Source organism: Hyla sarda, chromosome 2 (genome assembly GCF_029499605.1).
Source record: "Hyla sarda isolate aHylSar1 chromosome 2, aHylSar1.hap1, whole genome shotgun sequence".
Classification (NCBI taxonomy): Eukaryota; Metazoa; Chordata; class Amphibia; order Anura; family Hylidae; genus Hyla; species Hyla sarda.
In genome coordinates this window covers 57,470,282-57,486,013 of record NC_079190.1, presented here as the reverse complement: position 1 = coordinate 57,486,013, position 15,732 = coordinate 57,470,282, and the positions used below count along the sequence as shown (strand labels likewise).

The 15,732-nt window shown below is 39.9% G+C and overlaps 1 protein-coding gene across 7 annotated transcripts in view; it reads right to left on the bottom strand.

The window, feature by feature from the left end:
* The window catches only part of LOC130358518 (WD repeat-containing protein 49-like), a 148,293-nt gene that overhangs the window by 66,726 nt on the left and 65,835 nt on the right, over positions 1-15,732 (bottom strand). For all 7 annotated transcript variants that reach the window (XM_056561861.1, XM_056561863.1, XM_056561859.1 and 4 more), the window contains exons 12-13: positions 10,269-10,338; positions 377-620 (exon numbers count right to left, since the gene is read on the bottom strand). In XM_056561861.1, coding sequence (XP_056417836.1) covers positions 377-620; positions 10,269-10,338 — 314 coding nt within the window. The remainder of the gene's footprint in view (positions 1-376; positions 621-10,268; positions 10,339-15,732) is intronic.

Sequence of the window (15,732 nt, the reverse complement as noted above, 5' to 3'; positions counted from 1 at the left end):
AACAGTCCCAGGTTGAGGTTCTGCTTTAAAGTGAAGTAATTTACTGCTTCTAGCAAATATTCATCACTCTTATATGTAAGGACTTGGCTTCACAGTACGACTTATCTGCTTATTTCTCTATCATCTTAGTTTTTGTTATTTCGGGTTGACGTTTTGGAGAGTTTAGTAAGAATTACCAGGTCTCCATAGAACTATGGCATTAGGTTACGATATTTTCAACGTATAAAGTAAAGCAAAGTATTTACAGTTACTTAACTTCTACTGCACTCATACATTCACAATGTTGTAAAATTCAGTTCAATGGTCAACCTAACATATAGATCATTGATCCTGTTATATAGATATATGTGTAATATAAAACTTGAAATGATCTTACGCAGGCACATAAAGGTTCCACATTCTAATAATACGATCCATTCCTCCTGTGACAACAAGGCTGTTTTTCTTACAGAATGCAAACGTTTTCACCCCTTTGTATATCCGGAATACTGTTTGGTCCCCACTTGCCCTCTTCTGTGGTGGTCCAGGTGTGAATGCTCCTCGACGTCCCTTTAGGTCTCTCCCATGTTCTTTTATGTCCTTCATCTGCTGTTCTACATTAGTTGTCCCAAGTGTACAACCTTTAGAAGAACAAATATGAGATGATGCTTATGTCTGGTTTTAGAGAATTAAAAATATAACCAGCAAATTGAGTTTATTACAACTATGTAATTGAAGAGTTAAAATAATGCTCATACAGTTATATTATATAATATATATTATATAGTATATTAATGATTTGTTGCAGAATACATTATAGTATTTTGTAGTTTTTTTTTTTCTTGCCTTAGGGACTAAAAAGTTAAGCTTTAATATCTATTTTCTCTTTCTCAACTACCGTATATACTCGAGTATAAGCCGAGTTTTTCAGCATGATTTTTCGAGCTAAAAACGCTCCCCTCGTCTTATACTCGAGTGAGCTCTCCAACTGTCAATCCCTTCTCAGTGGTCTTCAACCTGCGGACCTCCAGATGTTGCAAAACTACAACTCCCAGCATGCCCGGACAGCCGATGGCTGTCCGGGCATGCTAGGAGTTGTAGTTTTGCAACATCTGGAGGTCCGCAGGTTGAAGACCACTGATGAAGGGATTGACAGGCGGTGATGATGAAGGGGGGGATGACGACAGGCGGTGATGATGAAGGGGGGGATGATGACAGGTGATGATGATGATGAGGGTGTTATTGACAGGGGTCTGGATGATTACATGGGGGGGATGATGCATTTCCCACCCTAGGCTTATAGTCGAGTCAATAACTTTTCCTGGGTTTTTGGGGTGAAATTAGGGGCCTCGGCTTATAATCGGGTCGGCTTATACTCGAGTATATACGGTATAATTATTCCACTTAAAAGGTCAGCAGAACTAAAATCGAGGTCATACTGGTAGGTGTAGTTGAGAAAAAAACACCACGTGCTGTGCTTAAAATAGTGCATGTGAAAAATACATGTCACACATGTTTTATACTGCAGTTTTACATAAATAATTTTTAAAGAGAATCTGACACCATGTTTATCTGCACTAAACCGAATATACTGGGTTATAGTGTGGGTGAACAGCTTTACAAAGAGGGGTTATTTACTGAAATCGATTGAATATGCTAATGAATGCTGCGGGTGAGCGTTCAGAAAACAGAGCGCTCAACTGGGGAGCTTATTTGCATATTCATTATGGGGATGGGTGGACGTTGAAAATGGAGAAGGCAGGGGAGTTTGGTGAGCTGCTCATTGCCTCCATTCCATGCTGGGGCGCAAAGCAGCAGGAAGATTACATTGCCATAACTCAGGAAATGGATGGATTTAAGTAAGTGACTCCTCTTTGTAAAGCTCTTCACCTGCACTATAACCAAGTATATTGGGTTTAGTGTGGATTAACAGGATGTTAGATTTTCTTTAAAGAAAGCATTATCTGTGGTATCACCTATAAAATTCCATAAAATATACTAAACTAATATGCTACACCAAATCAAATAAAACAGAATGCTAAAATTGTATTATCAAAACTGCACAGGATGAACTGAATTATTTAAAATTCCAATTTTATGACACGACAGGAGACTTCCATTATGCTATTCTTCTTTACTGTCAAAATATAGCAGCTAAGTACAATAAAGCTTTTTGAAACAAAAAACAGGTAATATGCAAAACAGGAATGCCTCAACAATCAATCAGAGGCTAATATAGATGATATAAGGTGAATACAGGTACAATACACCCTCTTCTTTGCTGCTCTGCTTCAAGATAAGTGTAATTTTTCTCTCTGCATATTATATTTCATCATTATATCTTATTATTTGTTTTCCTTTCCCTAATTACATATATTATCATATTTATTTGATATATTCATTACCATTTTCTTATATTTTAAAACATCCTTGTTTATCTCGGCTTCATTTTCAACTAACTTTTTTCCCATATTAATTTTCTCTTTTATTTTCCCCTTTTTCTTATTTCTAATCACCGCCTTAATTATATATATATAATTCAATTAACCGTCTCCCGGTTCTTCCAACTTTTACTTACTGCGTCACCATCGGCTGTTTTCATCTCCACGCGTGCTCTCATCTAACCATCTCCCTGTTCTCGCGATATTTCGTGCACCCGTCTGGCAATCAGCCGCGCGGCGCACTTTTCTAATCCCCTCACACAGGAATCCTATCAGACGCGGGATTTCTGTCAGACAGTCCGGTCACTTCACTGCTGCCGACGCTTAGTCAAGTTACATTGTATCTATTGCATACGCGTCTATTAAAAGGTGAAGTTCTCATTCCTTAGCTTACAGTGCCATTTATTGGCATCTAGTGATAATATTTCTAAAAAATATTTTTTTTTCTTTTTACAGCATTTCTTACCTAACTTCCCTTTATCCCTTATTTTACCATTACGAATTTCATAAGGAATTTGAAAATAAATAATTTAATTTATTAATAAATTACTCTATATACATATTTACATTACTTACCATGGCAAATGAGGAAACAATCTTCACACTGAATCTCAACAATTTGAGGTTACTGATGAGTCTATTATACAAAGTATGGTGGATCAAGGAATGATCCCTCTATACCCTCCGACCAATATTGGTCCCCTGAGGAGTCAGTTTCTAAACTGGCGGTTGGGTGAAAAAAATCAGCGGAAAGCCTCCCAAAAAATGCATCACATTAACGGTCCTTCCTCTCCACTAAAGAGAAGTAAAAAAGTTAAGGACCAGGATACTTCTATGGCTTTTTCAAAAAGCAAACATACAGATGCCTCTCAGGTGCATCTCAGGAGGTTAAAAATAAACGGGCATATAAAGTCTTGCACAGATCTCAGCCAGACTCATTTATTGAATCCCCCAACCACTCCTCTTCTGATGATACAGATGTCGCTGATTCAGAGGACAATTCTGAAAACGAAGATGTCTCAGATGATGACATTGCTTTAGACCCAGAGGGCCAAAAATCTGTAGTTTTGGACAGTGCTGGTAACCCGTTCTTTGATCCCGGCAGCATTAAACATCCCAGATCGGGAGAATGGGTTCCTCACCCTAGGATTTCAAAGTATCTAAGTCTGTGACCAGAAACAAACTTCGGGCTGAGTGTCCCAGACCCACTCTACCTCACAAACTGGCCGATACACCAGAAGTTCACCCTACCCTGGTAAAAATGTTTAATAAATTGGGGAAAAACACCAAGAAAGAGGTTGATAGGTCATTTAAAACAATTCAGGACAGCTTTTTGGACCTGTTTGGTCCTCTTGCAAGAATTTTGGACCTTTCTGAGGAAGCTATGGCTTCGGACAGTCCTATTGACCTTACTATTTTAAGGGGCTTGGCTCAAAGAGCCATTTACATTTTTGGTGGCATTAATTCTACAATTTGCACGGAACGGAAGAGATCAATTCTCTTAAAATTAGACCCACAACTCATTGATTTGGCCAATACTGACCCTGATGCTCCTACCAATGGTCTCTTTTTCGGAGATTCTTTTATTAAGGAAATAAATAAGTACGTCAGTCTATTTTCCTCACTCGATAAGGCTCGATCCTCGCTGAGGAAAGTTTTTCAGCCTTAAGTTTTTCACAAGGCTGGGAAGAGAAGAGGCAGGCTTCTCAGCCATTCATCCCAAGAGGGACATTATTCCCGTGCCCCACCTCCCCGTGTGGACAGATTCTCCATCCCTCCCAACCCTTTCCAACCCAGTCCCTTCTTTCCTACCAGAGGAAGACCTTGGAGGGCAAGAGGACATCGTGGATTCCCAAGATCCAGACCTCCAACAGGTAAACTCATATCTTCCATCTTTTTACCATTAGGAGGAAGAATATCAATTTTTTTCCCCACTTGTGCTATGATTACTTCAGATGCCTGGGTTCTAAACACAGTGTTGGGATTTCAGATTGATTTTGTCCATCCACCCATCTAACATCAACTTCCTCATCCAATTATTTTTTAAAAATCAGATCAAAATCTCATAGACAAAGAAATCAGAGATCTGTTATCCAAAGGAGCAATTGTCCAAGTTCCTATGACCAATCCAGGTTAGGTAAGCAATCTATTTCTAGTAAAAAAAAAGACGGAGGCTTTTGCACTGTTAAAAATTTGAAGATTTTAAACAATCTTATCTAATACCGCCATTTCAAAATGGAAGGCATTCACCTCCTAAGATCTGCTCTTACACAACGATTGGTTGGCCAAAGTTGATCTCAAGGATGCTTACCTTACGGTACCCATGCATCCAAATTCTCAACCTTACCTCCAATTTATTTGGAAGGAACAGAAATGGCAGTTTACCAGCCTACCATTTGGCCTATCATCAGCACCATGGTGCTTTACAAAACTACTGAAACCAGTAATAGCAATTCTGAGATCAAGAGGCGTTCGGTTGATCATTTATCTGGACGACATCCTTATTTTGGTTCAAACCCTACCTCTAATACATCTTCATATTCAATGGACTCTCTCCTCTCCAATCTAGGTTTCATCATCCACACAGGAAAATCCATTCTATCTCCCTCTCACGAAATAGAATTTCTGGGGTTCATGATCGATTCCCAGAAGCCATTTTGAGTCTTCCTTCCAGGAGACTGAAAACAATTTGCAGGGAAATTCGGATTGTGTTGAACAAACAATTAATTTCACTGTGAGCCATTGCTCGAATTGTGGGCCTTCTGTCTTCATCCATTCAGGCCATCTTCCCAGCCCTTCTTCACTACAGGGCCTTACAACAGTTAAAAATTCAACATCTAAGAAATGGATTAGGTTATTCAGACGAAATAACTCTAACCTTGAAAACCAAAGGGGAACTCCTATGGTGGTTAGACCACATTCAATCTTGGAACACGAAAACTATTTTCAATTCCTTTCCGCATTTGATTATAGAATCAGATGCCAGCTCTACAGGAGGCAAATGGTCATCAGAAGAATCCCTTTTTCATATTAATTGTTTAGAACTCCTAGCTGGATTTTTTTGCCATGAAGAGTTTTGCGAGTCACAGATCCCACTGTTGTATTCTCTTATGAATGGACAACATTTCAGCGGTGCAATACATCAACCGCTTGGGTGGGACAAAATCAGAAACCATGGCCAATATTGCCAAAGAATTTTGGCATTTCTGTCTATCCAAGAATATTATGTTGAAGGCAGAATATCTGCCCAATCTCTCCAATACAATTGCAGATTGGTACTCTCACTACTTAGCAGATTCCAGCGATTGGAAACTCGACACCAATCTCTTTCATCTCCTCAATTCCCTTTGGGGTCCGTTACACCTAGATCTGTTTGCCTCCAGATTAAACAGTCAAACACCACGATTTTTCAGTTGGCGTCCGGATCTGGAGGCAGAAGGCACGGATGCTCTTCTACAACTTTGGCCTTCGGAACCTCTTTACGCGTTTCCACCTTTCAATCTGATTCCGAGAGTACTACAATTAGTACGACCCCTGAAATCAACCCTTGTACTGATTACCCCATGGTGGACAGCCCAGTATTGGTTTCCCCAAATATTGGGAATGATTATAGATTATCCCAGGATACTTCCAGCTTATCCTCTGATCCTACAAGATCCTTTGGGGAATCCTCATCCCTTGGTCATGTCAGAACTCTTGACTCTGGTGGCTTGGTTCATCTTGGGTTGTCAGTGCAAAATTCGGATTTTTCACAATCAACTAGAAACATTCTCGCAGACGCTTGGGCACCAGGTACCATATCTGCTTACAGATCAGCCTGGAAGATTTGGTCTGATTGGTGCTCTCAACAGAATTTGGATCCCGTTCATGCACCTTTAACCCAAGTCTTAAATTTCCTATCTTTTTCTTTTGAAAATGGGAAAGCTTACCGTATGATTAACGTCTATCGTTCTGCGATATCCTTCTATCACGCTCCCATTCATTCTATGTCTATTGGTAAACATCCTTTAATTTGTAAATTATTGAAAGGTATAAAATTTAGATGCCCTCCTTTACCTAAGTATCTTGCTAGTTGGGATGCTTCGAAGATTCTTCATCTTATTGAATCCTGGGGTGATAACGATCTCCTCTCTCTAAAATTTTTATCTTTCAAACTCACTATTCTATTATATGTCATTTCTATTAAAAGAGTATCCGATGTTCGAGCTCTCGACATTTCTCATAGACAGTTTTTTCCTAACTGAGTGTGTTTTTCTATTTCCAGGAGAACCAAGACTAATCTCTAGTCCGTCTTTTATCCTGCTTTTCAGCTTAATCCTAATTTATGTGTAGTTCGCTGCCTTAAATCTTACGAAATTAAAACTGCGTCTTTCATAGATAATAATTCTACACAATTACTAATTTCTTTCTGAAAATCTTTCGGCCAGTCTACTCCCCTACTTTAGCCAGATGGATAAAACAGACTATGGCTCTGGCGGGTATCGATACATCTCTCTTTGGAGCTCACTCTACTAGAGGAGCTATGTCCACTAAACTAAGTCAATCAGGAGGATCTTTATCAGATATATTAAAAGCTGCTGATTGGTCTTCAGAGTCCACTTTTAGAATCTTTTACTTTAGACCTGAACCTCATGTTTCTATGTCTATCCTTTAATTATAGTTCATATTGTATTGATTTATCATTTCCATTTATGCTTATTTATAATGTATTTCATCTTAGCTTTAAACTTGCATAAAGATTTTCCTAGTCTGGATGATGGAAAATATAGAATTTATTAACAACAGGAGACGAACATTATCCCTTCCTATTATCTCTACCCTATACTATTCATTAGTTTTTTTCTTTCTTTCATCCTAATTCCTCATTTCAGATGGGACTTTGTTTAGGAGGATTTACCTCTTCCCAACTTCAAAATTTTGAAATTCTACTTATGATTCTTCGACTGAAAATAATCCTTCTATAAAGAAGAATTTGTTCTTTTCTTTTTGTTACAGACTGTTCTCTTTATTGAATTTACTACATTATATACTTTATTGGTGTTCATTTATATAATTTCTATGTCTTTTGATTTTAAGGAATATTTTGTCATTTAATGTTATTTATCTTTACTCTTAACATCAAAGAAGAGGATATATTGTACCTGTATTCACCTTATATCACCTATGTTAGCCTCTGATTGGTTGTTGAGACATACCTGTTTTGCATATTACCTGTTTTTTGTTTCAAAAAGCTTTATTGTACTTATCTGCTATATTTTGACAGTAAAGAAGAATAGCATAATGTTTGTCTCCTGTCGTTAATAAAATCTATATTTTCCGTCATCCAGACTAGGAAAATCTCCAATTTATTTACATTCACTGTCACTTTGGAGTTCCTTAGGCCCATCAAGGGAAATAAATCTGAGAACCTACAGGGCATTTACACTTTTAATTGTAATCTTTGTTATCACTGCACACTAATAAACTAGTATGTTATTTTTGAATCAATGCTGGTGTATAATGGTGTGTTTTTAACACTGTGGCTGCTGCATGTGGATGAAGCCAAGCCTGCATATGGGGCATGGTTTTTGTCTGCATGCGACTGCCATGTGTGAGTATACCATAAAAGGCATCAAAAATGATTAGGACTATTAAAGAGTACCTGTCATCAAATCATATTTTCTAAACTAACTCAAATTATATTCCCTAACTACTCCTAACACCCCTCCTGCCCTTAAAAAAGCTCCCTGCAGGAGAAAGTGGGCATTCCCCAGCAGGTGCCTCACCATGCCCTGCACACACTTCCTGAGCTTAGTCTCCTGCCAGGCCGGGAGGAGACCAAACTGACTGTTTGACTTGCGGCAGGGAACAGAACAGAGCCACCTAGTGGCTTATAAATACAATATATTAAAAGTTTTGTTTGGTGACAGGTACTGTTTAAGTTATTAGATTCAAAAGTTAAGGGTATGTATGCCTCATGTCTCTCCTGTTATAAGTTTAACATATTATAGCAGTGCTATTTTCATAAAATTGCATGTGAAATGTCAACATTGTAGTGCCTACATACACAATAGATATCTGACAGACAAACATTTGTTTGGCCAACAGCTAGTTATGTTTTTCTGACTGAGTGAAGACAGGAGGGATAAGTCACTGATACACTCCTCTAGGAGAAGTTAATCTCAGCTGAAAGCCAACAAACCCTATCCTTCTCACCCCAATATTATCTAGTTGGGAGGGCCCCCAATCACATAAAACAGTCGACCAGTCCTGCCGAAATCCGCAGGTTTGGAAAACTTTTTTTCTAATGTGTATGGAGAGCCTTAGCTTACTTGACAATTTGGTAGTAGTTTACCAGTCCATTTGCCTATAGGACTAAAAAAAAAACTGTCCCCTTTCCAGTCAACAGGGCAGCCATACCTCCCTTATCCTCTGATTGGGTACTCACTTTGAAGTTCTAACACAACTCACACTGACTTCACTATGGTTTCCCTCAGGGCTGAAGTTCTTACATAACCCAAACAGTTAACAGGACACTTCCCACAGTCATCTCACTGACTAACTCTCCAAGACAATATACAATGCCACTCTGATAAGAAGAAAGTGGAGTCCATCGCAGGTGGTCGGATAAATCGCATAGTCCTTTATTAAACGTCCATAAAACTATACATAGATACAAGAAGATACACGTGACACGTTTTGGCTTTCACCCAGCCTTAGTCATACCATGCCACTCTGGTATTTCTGTTACTCAATGTTCCAGTCAAAACTTTAGAAGACTCATCATATAGCTTCCATTCATGCATATTATTACTCAATGCAGTTTAAGGCCACCAACTGGTTCCTTGGTGGTTAAGCTCAGGCCTATTCTCATTCGTAAACCCAGACCAGGTCTCTCAGACACCTGCAAACTCTATATCTGGCACCTAACACAGCCTCAAATAACCTTCCCTGCGCCTACTCCTACTGTGCCAATGCTGCAATGCAGTGCCCTAGAGCCAAAACACACCTATTCAGATTTGGGCTTTTCCTGGGACCAGGCTGACACCTTCTCCTACAAGTTACAGCCAGGAAGCCATCATTGCTGCTTTGCAGCCGCTGTTGAGAGGGCATGGCAACACAGCTGCATATTGTGACCTGCCAGCCCACTACAACTCAGACCACAAGATGCTGGAGGGGCAGAGTACAACACTTTATATACATACATTACGATTCATGTTGTTAAGCTGGCACATAACAACAACTGTTACTTAAGGGAACTTTAAGGCGTTGAATATAATGTTTACCCCTTTATATGCTAAGTCTTCCTCCACATTGCCCTCTGGCTCTGCTATCAAAATGATGGGAGTTTAGTAGAAAAAAAAAGTACATGCACTATTTCTTTTCTCCACTAAGCTCTGGTAAACTACTGGTTCCCTGACGCACACATTCAAGTCATGGGGATTCATCAAGACCTGGTGGCATCCCAGTTAGTTGTACATCCAACCCCTTTTGGGGCCGTTTGTGGCAAACAAAAGAGCTAAATGGACCCAGGACGGGACAGAGCGTAACCTATGTTTTTCAATTGTAAATAGCCAGGTTAACTCTTGTTAGCAGTAACTTGCTCCTATAGTGCACTTAATAAAAATGTCTGCACATAAGGAGAACCCAAAGGGTTAATTCACACATGGCAGATTAGTTGTAAAAAAATTTGTATCAGGCTTTAAGACTGCTTGTTGCAAAAACATTCCTACTAGGGCAGGTAGTATGCCTTCCAAATTTCTGCACCCTCACTGTCCTGTGTACTGGGGTCACATTGGCTGCACACACATAGCACAACATTGCAATTCTCCTATAGTGCAGTAATATGGTCAATATTAAACAACTTACCAATTGCTAAAGCCGTGGATTCATCATTTGATGCAGAAATTACAGCTTTAATAGAATCATAATATTTCATCTGAAAACATAAAATATTCGGACATTTAAATTACTGCTCCATTTTTAAAAACATCACATAAATTTAATTTACATAAACTGTAGAAAAAGTTTAAGAATTATATGATTTATCCTTTTATACTGATTTGAGTTCTTTTATTCATATACATAATTGCTTTCACAACTCTGCCACATGCCATCAAAGGGGTTGTCAGATGATAACACCTATTTTCAGTTGTCTAATAAATGAACATATATTGATAAAGTTATTTTACTACCTTTCAGTGGCCATTCATGCTTTCTTCTGCTTCCGATGCAAACTGTCTGTTCTAAAGTCCAACTTCCTGTCTGGCCAGGGCACTCTAGCCAGGAATTTAGCCAACTCTATCTTCCTCCCACTTCACCTTTTTGACTATATCTCCTGCCAAATAGTTGAAGTGGAATGGAGTTGGCAGAATTCCTGGCTAGAGTGTCCTGACCAGAAGGAGATCAATTACAGGATGTACACCAGGCAGGAAATGGGGCTAATGAAGATAACATAGTAGACAGTTTGTATCAGAAGCAGAAGGAACACATGAAATACCACAGAACAGTTGTAAAAATAACTTTATTTACAAATATATGTTCATATTTTTACAACTGAAAATAGGTTTCTATCATTAGACAAAACAAAACTTTTAAAAACAGGCAGCAGTTTTATCTACAATGCTTAAAGGGAGTCTGTCACCTGTAAATCATGCTCAGAGCTCAAGTGTCAAAGAGGCTGTGTGAGCTGAAGTATGCACACCTCCAAACCTCCCTTCCTCCCCCTGACTTGACTGATTGACGTACATGGCTGAGTGTTGGAAGCCGAGCCCTGTATGTCAATCAGTCAAGGCACGGAAGGGGTGGGAGAGGGAGAAGGAAAAGGCATGTATCCTTCAGCTCACACAGCCTCTTTGACACTTGAGCTCTGAGAATGATCTAGAGCTGACAGATTCCTTTTAACTCTAAGGGTTTGGCTGCAAGAGATGGATATGCTACAGATGTTCTATCCACATTTGCAGGCAAAAATCTGCAACATTGCCACAGGTAAGGCTAGGCTCACACAGTGTATTTTCAGGTGAATTTTTGTTTTAAAAAATGAGTCTGTAAAATTACAGAAAAATTTCCGGCAGTATTTTTAACATTTATGTGCTCTGTGCAAGTGTATGGGAAAATGCTTGTATTTGTACACACAATATGTAAAAAAATGACAACTTTTTTTCCATCTGCATAAACAAGTGACAAGCGGGCACATTTTTTACAATGAAATACGCCTGCACTAATCTCTGAGAACAAGAAACCAGCAACATTCAAAATTTAGCTTTCTTTGGAAATAGAAAAGAAAACATTGTTTAACAGAAAATCAGTATAAGTATTCCAGTAGCAGCGCTATCTAAGGCTGGCTTCCTTCATTGCATTTTGGCTAATATTGTTAGGCACAGGGGTGAAACTAGCGGTATGGTTACTATGTAGGGCCCTTGTAGTACAGTTATGTCACTGTGTGGTAAGGGGTTAATCTAGTAGAAATACCCCTGTGAAATGGCATTAAAGAATATAGCAAAGACAAGAAGCTCCTGGGAGTCTGAGGTGACAAAAATCATTGCGACTGTGGTTAAAGAAAAAATATATCTTTGTGCTGTGTTAGTCGAAAGATAAAAAAGGATAATAAGTGAGAATCCTCAGTTGTTAATACCTTTTATCTGGAAAGATGATGACAGCCTTCAGGGCCACTACAGTCTCTTTACCAGGTATGGTCGATCATGTTTGTACATAGAAGAAATAGTCTGGTAAATGATGTAAGTGATGTAAAGCAGAAGCATCAATATAAGGGAGTAACTAGCTGGAGCAATAGTTGGAGCTGTCATAGATAAGGAAAGTTGTATTATCCTCTGATCACATGACAATAAAACTTTTACACTCATTATTAGAAATGGGCGAATTGAAGCTGACAAAGTTGAATTTGTTCAAAATTTCATGAAAAATTTGATTCTGAACGAATCCGAATTTCCTCGCGCTTCATGGTAACAAATCGCTTCATTCACTATCACTACATTTTGTGCGGGCCGCGGGGCTAAAATGGCGGCTACATGTGTGAGGACAAGGGGCAAGGAAGTCTGGGAAGGTGGGTAGGAGGGATCACCCTGAATCACATGGCGGCATGCAGCCTATCAGCAGCCAGCCAGCCCTTTGATGTCACAGCCCTATATATTCAAGAGCCATTGCTGAAGACTGGCATTTCCCGGAGGTTTTGCTGAGAGCAGAGACTGTGTGTGCGCACTAATCACTGTTACTGACAATATAGATCTTTACAGCAATGAATCCATTCACTTCAAGCCTTCATTCTTTCTGGCTAGAGAAAGAGCAGACACTGTGTGGTCACTGATCAGCGTTACTGACAATACAGATCAGCACTGGGGAAATCCATTGACCTCAAGCCTGCATCACTGCAGGCAGGGAGAGTTAAGAAGTCATTTCATAGCCTGCCAATTGAGATCATCACAGGAAGCACTCACCATTCAAAGACAGCAAGCAACCATAGTGCAGGCAGGGACAGTTCAGAGAGAGTATGCTTTTTTCTATTGCAACCGTACTGGGGTGTTTTACTGTAAAAAAATCTCTTTAATCTCTTTAATTGTGATGCCATATGGTCTCCTGACCCCGCTGCCACATCCAGACTGTCATTGTGCTGCTCTGCAGCAGTGATTCTAATAGCAATGCCTGTAATCTGCATGTCATACTGAATAACAGTATTATTTTACTACCCCAGCACACTCCATATGCGTGTTATGGCAAGGCAAAGTGTTCTACACCCCTATTGAGGCTTTCTGTAGCCTGAAAATAGCCGTTTTCAATAGCAATTTGCCGTGAATATATTCGTATCAAAACTAATTTTTTCGGAAAGTTATCTATGAACTGCTCCAACTATTTCCTGCTCCAGCACCTCCTCATATTGATGCTTCTGCTTTACACCACTTGTCTTATTCACCTCACTATTCCTATGTCCTACTGTGTGTATATATTATATATATATACAGTGTTCCCTTAACATACGATGGTAATCCGTTCCAAACGGACCATCGTTTGTTGAAACCATCGCATGTTGAGGGATCCGTGCAATGTAAAGTATAGGGCAGTGGTCTACAACCTGCGGACCTCCAGATGTTGCAAAACTACAACACCCAGCATGACCGGACAGCCGTTCGCTGTCCGGGCATGCTGGGTGTTGTAGTTTTGCAACATCTGGAGGTCTGCAGGTTGAAGACCACTGTTAGAGAAAGTTGTACTCACCTATTCCAGCCGCTCCGGACCGTCACCGCTCATCACCGCTGCCCGGGATGTCGCCATCCATCGCTGTCGCCGCGTCCCCGAGGTGTCCCCGACACTACGGCAAGGCCTCTGCTTCCCTGGCATCCGCGTGCTCCGTCGCTGCCATCACGTTGTTACGCACGCCGCTACTATTGGATGACGGGACGGCGTGCGCAGCGACGTGATGACGTCGATGAAGAGCGATGACGATGCAGGGGATTCCGAAGAGGACGCGCCGGGGGCCCTGAGGACAGGTAAGAGACAGCACCGGAGCTCACGGGGCACCGTAAACGGCTATTCGGTGGCAGCTGAAGCAGTCAGCGCTGCCGGATAGCCCTTTATGCGATGGCCCCGACATAAAAAAGCATCGTATGTTGATGCTGCCTTCAACATGCGATGGCCTCTGAGAGGCCATCGTATGTTGAAATGATTGTATGTCGGGGCCATCGTAGGTCGAGGGATCACTGTACATATATATGTGTGTGTGTGTTTCACACCTTACTAAGAATTAATATATTTTTTATAATTATTTTGTTGTTATTCTAATGTATGTTACTTATGTGTTACTGTGCCTATAAGCAGAGGAGCAGCCCCCATGTGACCCTGCCTGCCAATGGGAACCCCTAAATTCTTGCCCATATAGTGTAGTGGGGGAGGAGTTGCCCCAGTTCATCTGCAGTTTCTGCTGAGCTCAAGTGTGGTAAAGGTGTAAGGTTTTTTGTGTGCCCTAAGGATACGAGATTACATATACAATAAAGGTTATATGCCAACCAATTTGAACAGATTCCCAGCAGATCAAATGAAAAATATAACAGGGGAAATGCCTAAAATTTACATTTATTGATATGCATTCAAATAGACTCAAAAATAAATGTGATTCCCAAATGGTGCACACTAAAACTAGTCAATTTTACCATGTTTCACATCCGGTCATGCAGAACTCATATAGCTGAATGCTATCATGCAGTATATATACTTTCAAACGCAAGAACGGCAATCCAGCGTGGGTCAGTAGAAAATCCAGATTTTATTAACTCACGGTAAAAACGGTACAAACAACCAGCAGATCAGACGCGTTTCAGGCGCATGCGCCCTTCATCAGTGATGAAGGGTGCATGCGCCTGAAACGCGTCTGATCTGCTGGTTGTTTGTACCGTTTTTACCGTGAGTTAAAACCAATCACCGCCAATGTGATGTCACGACCACGGCCGCCCAAACCCAGTGTTCTGAACATAATATTCAGTACGTCGGGTGTCTGCATTGATATCACGGGGGTCCCAGCGGCCGGACCCCACGATCAGACATCTTATCCCCTATACTTTGGATAGGGGATAAGAGGTCTAGCAACGGAGTACCCCTTTAAGAGATGTTGTATGAAAGGCTTTTGCTAAAGCGAAAATAATCTTTAGGATTCCGGATCCATAAGGGGGGATGTGCGACTTCTCAATTTTTTGTCCTACTTTTTGATTGTGCAGCAAAAAAAAAAGAAAAAGAAACTTTTTTTTGATTTGCAGTGGTCACAGATTTATCAAGTGCGAAAGTCGCAAAAAAGTCACATTGCATGAAAAAACCTACAAAATTTACTCCAGTTCAGACATAGAGCAGAAAAAGCCACTACCAAAGCAAAAAATTAATAAATTGCTTACATGAAAGAAATTTATCAACAGACTGAAACCAGTTGATAAATAAGTTGCACATAAGAAAAAAAAATTGTAGGGAAAAAAATTACCGAAAAAGGAATAAAGAAGCAAACATTGATAAATGTCCCCAAAGATGTTTCTAACAACTTCAGACCTGGGTAAATATATGTTTGTACTAAGAATAATATAAGTTTTGTATGAAACTAATGAAAGGATCTTTAGATAAAGTACAAACAGAAAACGCAAAATGGAAAACAAAATCTCACTTGTTACGTGTTTTTTCTGTGTGAATATGGACTTGTGTCTGGAGTAATTGGAGCCTCCAGCCATACACGTGTGAATTAACCATGGTATGTTGAATTAACCTGTCCTGCTGGTGAATGTGTGTATATATATATATATATATATATATATATATATATATAGATACACACACACACACACAC